Source organism: Daphnia magna, linkage group LG3, assembly GCF_020631705.1.
Source record: "Daphnia magna isolate NIES linkage group LG3, ASM2063170v1.1, whole genome shotgun sequence".
In the NCBI taxonomy this organism is placed as follows: Eukaryota; Metazoa; Arthropoda; class Branchiopoda; order Diplostraca; family Daphniidae; genus Daphnia; species Daphnia magna.
The window spans coordinates 12,531,976-12,541,028 of NC_059184.1; the positions used below are offsets into that span (position 1 = coordinate 12,531,976).

General features: G+C 39.5%; 3 protein-coding genes across 4 annotated transcripts; 2 read left to right on the forward strand and 1 right to left on the reverse strand.

Annotated features, from left to right (window-relative positions):
* Window positions 1-513: 513 nt before the first annotated feature.
* Window positions 514-2,940, forward strand: LOC123470707 (mucin-5AC-like; the record flags this gene model as incomplete). Its single annotated transcript, XM_045171264.1, is given in 2 exon segments — window positions 514-1,014; window positions 1,017-2,940. Coding segments are annotated over 2 exon segments (1,989 nt in total), but the record flags the coding sequence as incomplete, so codon positions are not given.
* On the reverse strand, window positions 2,687-3,871 carry LOC116918696 (COMM domain-containing protein 3). 2 transcript variants are annotated; one of them, XM_032924433.2, is made up of 4 exons: window positions 3,520-3,871; window positions 3,196-3,467; window positions 2,970-3,134; window positions 2,687-2,897 (listed from the first exon to the last, which is right to left on the reverse strand). In XM_032924433.2, the coding sequence occupies exons 1-4, from the start codon at window positions 3,698-3,700 to the stop codon at window positions 2,871-2,873; spliced, it is 645 nt and encodes a 214-aa protein (XP_032780324.2). In that variant the 5' UTR covers window positions 3,701-3,871; the 3' UTR covers window positions 2,687-2,870. The 2 variants fall into 2 exon arrangements, with proteins under 2 accessions (XP_032780324.2, XP_032780323.2); XM_032924432.2 differs by having other exon boundaries at window positions 2,687-2,907; window positions 3,520-3,867.
* Window positions 3,872-4,218: 347 nt separating this feature from the next.
* LOC116919875 (corepressor interacting with RBPJ 1) lies at window positions 4,219-5,976 on the forward strand. The gene is made up of 6 exons (XM_032925932.2): window positions 4,219-4,406; window positions 4,481-4,575; window positions 4,643-4,893; window positions 4,958-5,118; window positions 5,186-5,277; window positions 5,347-5,976. The coding sequence occupies exons 1-6, from the start codon at window positions 4,335-4,337 to the stop codon at window positions 5,903-5,905; spliced, it is 1,230 nt and encodes a 409-aa protein (XP_032781823.2). The 5' UTR covers window positions 4,219-4,334; the 3' UTR covers window positions 5,906-5,976.
* The last annotated feature ends 3,077 nt before the right edge of the window (window positions 5,977-9,053 follow it).

Consider the following 9,053-nt stretch of genomic DNA (forward strand, 5'->3'; position numbering starts at 1 on the left):
CTGCCGAGCCGTTTTCTACGTTTATTTTAAAAACTATAAGCCTCACGTTAAAAAAAACTTGCTCATCGTCATTGTGGTTTAATTACAAATCGAAATAATGTATTTTTAACAAAATATAAAATTTAGCCAAAAATGAAAAAGTGGGAAGGGTATAGCCTTCTTATTTTCGTCAAAATCTGCAAAAATCGACATCTCTAAGAATTCAATAAAAATGCACACGTTTTACAACGCGACGAATGGAAAAGGAAGTTTAAAATACTGCAAGTTTCATGGTCGGCCACAGGTGGCGCTTCGTTCGAGCTTAACATTCAACCATGAATACACCGTTACTACTAAGCGAGAACCGGGATAACTATTTTTAGGCTACCCGGTTAGCCCCGATTTTTCACCCGAGCACGCTATTTTTTTCCCCGATCCCCAAAAATATTGCCACACGCACTTGCAGTTTTCACCACAAAATGGCAGTTTTCACCAGCAAACAAAACTTTTTTGCTACACTCCCTTGTTTTTTAATTTGGCGCCATCCAAGGCGCCATTTTTCACCAAGGCGCCGTCAATGATAACCAGTTGAACGGAAAGCGATTCCTTCGATGCCCAGCTGCCGTTACAGTGAGCCTTTTGAAGCGTCTTATTCGTGGAAAATACGGGCTAGATACTAATCACGCTCTAGATATTCTCTGTGGAGACTCTTTTCTGTGCGACGAATATTCCCTAGTGGACCTAGCTTACATCTATAACTGGCGGCGGAAAGGTCCCATGAGACTGAAGTATCGTATTTACCAAAAGGTGCAGAATTCCACTTCTCTGACCAATGGCACCTGTGTTAATGAAGAACTTCCACAAAAAATTCCAACAACAAACAAACAAGAGACGTTGGACGAGGAGAAAAAGATAACGAATGAAGTCCAACTTGAAATCAGTGAAACTACTATGAGTGTCTTGAATGTAGTTGCAAGAAATGGCATTACAGAAGATATTGACGCCCGGTTTCCAGTTCTGTCAGCGAAAAAACCGAACGATCTGACGAGAAAAATTCTCCTTCGCCCAAACCAGAGCCGGGCATTGAATCAGCGCCGATACAGATTCCCACCCTTTCACCTCCTGATATTTCTGTTAATAGCAAACCAGAAACCCCGGTGGATTGTGCGACTTCTATTGATGTCAAAACGGGAGTTCCTGATGAAGTAAAAAAGGCGTCTGATGTTAGTGAGAGTTCTACTGCAGCTACGACGGAAATCGCTGGTAATTCTTCTGTCTCACATCCCGTTGTATCGGTTCGCAATAAACTCACTGTGTTAACGGTTTCTCAGTCAAAAAGACAACCATCGCCCAGTTTGGCTGCTGAGGATGCGGCTGCTCGCCTAAAGCATCTACTGAACCCCATTTCTTCAGCATCTGGTACAACGACGTCCCAATCTTCTAGGGACAGTTCTATTCAGCCACTAAGATTTCCAGCTGCAGCATGGCTTAATCTGGCGAGAGGGGTGCCAAATCGCCCAGCTCCGCTAACACTAGCATCAGGCTCGCCATTTAGCAATCGACCTCCGATTTCGCCAGCTCATTTCATATCCAGCTTTATAGCCTCCCACCCGCATTATCCCTACCTCTCTCCGTTGGGTCTTCCTCCTCCATCGGATGGAAAGAAATCTCTTCCCTCTTCGACGGCGTCGTCGTCATCATCGTCGTCTTCTTCGTCAGCCGTTTCCCAGCAAACGCACAAGTCGACCAGCCCAAGGACGTCTAACAACTTCCCCACACCTACTTTTAACCTGAATGCTTTACAGCAGTGTACTTACCCATCGAGCCTGTCCCCTTTGTTACCAAATCTTCCACGTGAATTGGTCGGTTCATTTTACCATTCATCGTATGTCCCTCGGCCTTTCATGTCAAATCGTGGAAGCCCCCACATTTCTCCAAAATCTCTTTCTTCTTCTTCTTCATCTGTTAATAACAATAGTGGTGGAGGTTTTCATCCCTCTATGCCTCCGACTGTGACGACGACGACAACCAACAGTCCTTCTTCTACGACGGGAAAGAAATCATCGCCTGGTTTACGACCGCTTGTACCCCGACGAACTGTTGCCCCACCTCCCCCTTTAGTACCTATTGGGACTACCCCTAGTTCTGTGCGTTCACCTCCAACACTTCTCCCCATTAATGAAGTCGTCGAAAAAGACTTGTCTGCTGCTAAAACAACCCCTTCTCCCACAGCTTCGAACTGCAAAACAGTCGTGGAAAGCATTGTTACTCGGATGGACGAAGACATCAAAAGCGACGCAGCTTCTAAACCGAGTGATTGCGAACCTGTTACAGCTGAACAAGAAAATCAACATTCTCCTCGCCAAGAAAACGGCAAAGCAGAAGTGGATTGTGGGAAAGTCGATGCTCTGAAAATATTGCCATCCGAATGTTCGGTTAGTAAAACTGCGTCGGATAATGTCAATTCAGAACTAGAAAACCAATCAGATTCCAAGGTAGAAGTTGCTGCCACGACTCCGTCTTAAAGCTCCAAAAGAAAAAAGACGAGCTCACCAGTGATGGGAAGTGTGCGTAGCGTCATTTTGTACATATCCAATAATACCAATATCCGGCTACTTCGCCCACTTCCTAAGACAAATTTCAGTATAACGTAAGATCTGATCTATTATTTATCATTAGACCGTTTTATTGATTTCAGTACGGCGGCAACTTTTTCATCCCTTGTATTTTCTTTTTTTCCTCGTTTCACCTTCTTCATCCGCAACTGTATGCGCGGCTTTATCGCCTTGTGGTCACGTTCAATCTGTATAGAAAGAGTGCGATATTTGTACACTGAGAGAGTGGAGACGAAGGTCTTCAATGCCTTCGTAACTATCACTGTACTTCGTGCGTTAGTTTGTTTCCCTTTTTTTGTAATCCTAGTTTTAACTAAGGAGAATACACGAGAAAATTCGATTATAATTTTTATGTTCTTCGTGCCAATCTCATACCAATGCAACACGTTTGACAGAATGACACGCATCTTTAAGTGTGTTCACCAAGTCTTCCAATTCTGCGTGAGACGCAGTAAAGGTCAACAGCTCACGGCGGCCTTTGTCCTCCATGATTAATTCAATAATATACATCAACTCATGAACAGGTCCTCTAGTATTGGTCTATGAAATTATAGATACTTGAGTATTGGCTAACAGAAAATAAGTTTTGAATTACAAATACCTCTAATCGATAATCTAGCCTCCAATTGACATCAACTAATTTTGGTGGACTTGTACCATACAGCCTTAGGACTGCTTGGATTTTGCTTTGGTTGACCAAAAAGACTTTCATAAGTCTATCAATTTTTTCAGAGGACCAGTTGAATGTTTTCAGTTTAGACTTCAGTTGACTGGATGAAATATTTTGGGATGCCGCTTGGATTATAAATTTAGAAAGGCTTGTGTACAACTCTGATATTCTCTGTGGGCCCAATTTTCCTAAAGGTTTGTTAACTAAAAAATTGTGTAAAAAAATTGTATTACTGAAGTCTAGTATTTCGTTTACCTTCTAACTGCTTGATTGCATTTTGTGACTCGTCCGTGCTTGGGATCTTAGCCAAACTATTACAAACTGTATCGATGATTGTACCAAATTCTTCCAATGAAACACCTGTTTTGGTATCACTAAGTGATAGGAGGTTACTTTGAACAATACTAGAGAGTTCGAAGAATGTGTTGTCAACCATTTTTTTTTCTTGGCAAATCTACCATGAAGCAAAACATACGCACCAATCATAAATAATGACAATATGGGATGTAAACATTCTAGCAGACGAGTACAAGATACAAAATTACAAATACAAAATCCAATTAAAAATTTAATTGACATTTGAGGGCAGGAACAAGTTTGTAACAGTTCATGATATCCACTAAATAGGGAAATCAGTTTATACTTTTTAATACAGTTTTATACTTTTATAACCCTCCACTAATCCATCTATTAGTATTCTTCGTGGTTTAATCAACAAGTATCATCAATCAACCCCCCTGAAATTAAAAAGAGGCTATGCATAAAAAATATATAATATGTACAATTTAATCTTTCGTTAAAATAGGAAAAACGAGGATTTATTGCACCGAAAGTCCGAAACACATTTCATTGCAATAGGGAATAACGCCACTTATTGCAACGACATATTTCGTTGCAATAGTGAAATAGTGCATTATTGCACCGAAAGATTTCGTTGCAATAGGGAAAACGTCTCTTATTGCAACGAAATATTTCGTTGCAGTAGATTCTACCCTTCTCTTTGTAACAGAAGTTGTGTATTTTGGATCAGAATTGAATAAATCTTATAATTAGTGTCATAAACCAGAAAGATGGGTAAAGGATTCAACAATTACATGTGCAAAAAATTCTTCCATCCTGGATCACGAGATAACTTGAAAAGGGTTTGTCGATAGAAACAACTTTGATAAATATTATATGGTTAACAGAGTAATGATTGACATAATTTTATTTTAAGGTATGGATGGCCCAACAAAAGACTGATGCTGAAAAGAAAAAGCAGGAAGAGTTAAAAGCTCAATATGAAAAGGAACAAGATCTATATGTCAACAAGTAAACAAATATTATTCATTATTATTATCTAGACCCAATATAAAATCCTATTCTTTGTTAATTTTAGATCGCTTGTCAGCAAAGAAAGCAAAGAAAAATTGAGTGTAAATTTTTTGTATGAACCACCACCAGGAATGAAAAAGGAGAGAGAGAGGGAAGATGGAGAGCCAGAATTTAAATTTGAATGGCAGAGAAAATACAATGCTCCTCGTGAAGACTATTGTCGTGACAATGAAGACATTCGCGATCAGCCTTTTGGCATTGCAGTTAGAAATGTCCGTTGCATTAAATGCCACAAATGGGGACATGTTAATACTGGTACAGCATTTTGTCATGTTCAATCACAAGATATGATAATTTTATAATAAGTTTTGAATTTTAGACAGAGAATGTCCCTTGTTCAACAAGGCCAGAGATGCCTTTGATGAAGCTGTTGCCGGACCAGATCCCTCTGAAAAATTGATGAGTGACATGAAGGAAACTGGTTTGGCCATGACTAAAAGTGCCATTAGCACTTTAGAACAAATGTCAATTCCAATGCAGGTATATTTAAAATATCATTCATTTTTATTTGTTTTGGGTGCTATTAAACTCAATAATTTGACTTTAGGGGCTATTAAACAAATCAGAAGAGGAACCCATTGCTGAGGAATTGACATTTCTAAAAACCCTATCAACTAAAGAAAAGAAGAAATTATTGAAGTATGTAAAATATTTTCCTGAAGGGTATTTTCTTTTCTTTTATACATGTCTGTTGTTTACTTACATTAGAAAGTTAGAGAAATTGGAGGACAAACAAAAAGGAAAAAAGAAAAAGAAGGAGAAAAACAAACGTGAAAGCAGCAGTCCGCCTCAGCTTAAATCATCCTCGTCGAGCAAAGAGGATAGCAAAAGATCAAGTCGAATCTATGATGATGATAATGTTAGCCGCCGCGAAGAACCATCTCACAGCCGTTACAGACGATCGCGATCCAGAGAGAGAGGAGAACGCACTCGAGCGCATGAGAGAGATAACACAAGTCGAGCCCGTGAGAGGGATGGTACTAGTCGAGCCCATGAAAGGGATAGTACTAATCGAGCCTATGAAAAGGATAGTACTAATCGAGCCTATGAAAGGGATAGTACTAATCGAGCCTTTGAAAGGGATAGTACTAATCGAGCCTATGAAAAGGATAGTACTAATCGAGCCTATGAAAAGGATAGTACTAATCGACGCCCAGAACCATCTCGCAGCCATGACAGACGATCTCGATCGAGAGAAAGAGGAGAACGCAAACGGAGACGCGGGGAATCAACCGACAGAAAGAGTGAGAAAAAACATAGAGAGTAACACCGAACTATTCAAAACAGGCTACGCTTCTGTATTTTTTAAATAACGACAATACATGTATTGTGAGACAACTAGTTTGTTCTATTCATGACCGGTTGATTATTTCCTTGGTAATAAACCAACAGTTAGTACCATGACTTGGTCGTCAACAAAAATAGCGAAGAGCGTAGCAGGGTCGGTGAAAACGTGTGCAACGCTTGACGCTATTTTTTCATTTGATTTGAGAAGGAAAGTGTGTAGAGTGAACTGAACCATTGAAATAAAATCCGATGAAACTTCAAAAATGTGACGCAATTATTGAAATAAATAAATTGTTAATTGTTGAACATTCGTGACTTCGTTCTTAGTTTTGAACATAATTTCCATCAGCATCCCTCATTCTTTCAGCAATACTTCGTGAACACTAATGCTTTCGCTGTAATTTATAGACGTACAGTACAAATGTGCACTACAAACCGTGTTTGCATTAAAATAATGTACGTCGGTTCGGCCGTCACGTATGTTTAAAAAATTCTGTAACAATTGTCAACGTTAATTCATTCAAATTGCTTTTGCGTGATGCTTTTCCTTATCAGAGGCCAGACGGATGGCCAGACACAACGTGACAACTACACACACACACATTTTTGGTCATAATACATTCAGATTCCCTTTCTATTTCTACTTATTCGTCAACTAGGTTACGCAAAATATGCGATTTTCGTTAGCAGGACTTTCCTTTCAGAGTAGGACGTGGTGTTAATTTATTTTTCACAAGGTGATGTAACAAAAACGGGTGAAAGAAGAGGGCACATAAAGTTATTTCTTGAAAGTGAAACCAATTTAATAACAATTTTGATAGCCTTTCGGCTTATAATAAACATTTTTATGGCGCGACAATTTTTTTTTTTCTTTTTCTGAAAAGCATATAAGCCAAAAACATTAAACTACGAGGCTTACAACTCTGTTCAAAACTACTCCGGCTAATATTAATAACGGATTACGAGGAAATAGCCAGCAGCTGCTGGCCCTTGCCAAAATGCATATCGTATAACTATTAAATGTATATATACCGTCCTTCCAACATCCCACTGCTTATTTCTAAAATAACCATCCAAGCTTTTAGCCAGCACGCGCTTGAAACTGATATTCCTATAAGTATTACCAATCAATGAATTTGGTTGAAATGAATATGTATAGCTTTTATTTTGTTCTTTCTTTTTGTATAAATTTCAGATGAAGAACTTGGTCATGTCAACTGTAAACATGATCATATCCAGGACTGTTTACGTGTATAAATATCTCAGCGTCGCTATAGCGTATCCATGCAGCAGGCGCACCCGCATAGTATAGAACCGTGGTAGAGCTTTAGAATAAGAAGACTATGTAGGCAAATGGTGGAATGCTGTGGGGACTTTAAAACGAAGAAAACTTTTGCTTCTTGACTGATTTAGTTGCAGCTGGCCTTCTATGCTCGTTTCCAGCCCTCTCTCTTCTTATTCCTCCCCCTCTGCGCATTTTGAAAGAAATGTTTATCTGTGAGCCGGCCGCTGCAAAATGGATAGAGCACTGCAGTGCCTCAATGTCTGTTTCTTCATCCACCCATGCCAAAGCACGTCGAAGCTGTAAGAATAACAGGCTCACATCCACGACTGATGATGTTTTCTATCTTGTCCCGTTCGTGGTCACAACAGAACCGCAACGAACACATCAAAATATTGTGCCTCATTTTCCAGCCAGTCGTTTTTATTATGTGATGAAGTCGCACACAAATAAAGGAACAGAGAGAAATCAATGGCGACAGGAACTGTGAGTTGAATATATGTGAACACCACCTCGAATAGTTATTAATTTATTGCATTCTAGATTATGTTTATATGGGTCTTTTTACCATGTTCCAGACGGCAGACGGGTTCTTTGGGTGGTCTGCCGTCATTTGCATATTACAAACAAGCGGAAAAGAAAAGCTTTTACGGACTATCACGCAATGAGATCAATGGGGTGTCCACGGACCAAGACTTGGAGCTCTGATAAAGCGTGCATCAAAGCTGTTAGTGGCCCAACTTATACACTTAAACACGGGGTGTTGTTCCTTTTGATTTATTTTCCCTCTTCTGTTTTCTTCAAACATTCGTTGACACACATTGTATTTATATTTTAACAGCGCCGTTGGCTGTTTGTTATGTATAGCTTAACGATAACATCTTAAAGAATATACCTATATAAGCTTACTATAAAGCCACCCATCACAAGATGATACGGTTCGCTTATCGCGTCACCTTCATTTGTCACCGCAACATAGTTCGAAATCAGCTCTTGTAAAAGCTCTTGTGTTATCGAAAACCGTCTACAATATATAGCTATATAGGATGACATGTCAAAACATCAACCATATATCCCCACAGCTATTTCGAAAGGGAAAAACTATTATCCCTCTTGTGTCATTCGTAAAGCGAATGTCTGATTGGTGGGTCGTAGACAATGAGAGCAATTGCTGGGTGGAACGAAAGGTCAAAACGAGCACGAAAACAACCTATACATCACACAACGCACGCATCGTTTCTGCTGCCGTATGTGCTGGCTAGATTGGGCCTACTACTGGGTACATGTAGAGGCAGCAAGAGCATAAGATGTGATGTATACCGTTAAACATGAAGAATGAATCCGACCACCCACCTTATGAAGGTATAAGCAGGTAAAAAGAAAAAGAGAGAATGACTAGACGGAACGATGGTTTGATTGAATATAAAGAATGGGCATTGTGTGTATGGTACATTCCTATACGAAGCTGTACAGGTAGAATTACAAATTTCAGCCAGAAAACAGTAAAAGGCGAAAAAAAAAAGATTGTGAGTTACGGCATGATGACTGTGTTGTATGTTGGTGTTGTGAGAAGATGATGTCTTTCTTTTGCTGACTGGATACAAAAAATTGGGACTCACTTGCCCCAAAGCAACGGATTTCTTTTTTTTTAATTCAGTTGAAAAGAGAATTGCAAAGGGGGATGACTATAGATTCACAACGATAACGCTTGTCTTATTGTTATAGGAGGGGGATTTTTAAAAAATTAAGAAATTTGAATTCGTGCGTCAGGAAATCCGTGTCGGAGATGTTGATTGGATTAGCTCGCACCTGACTCGACACCAAACGTGTTGAAAAATATTCATCT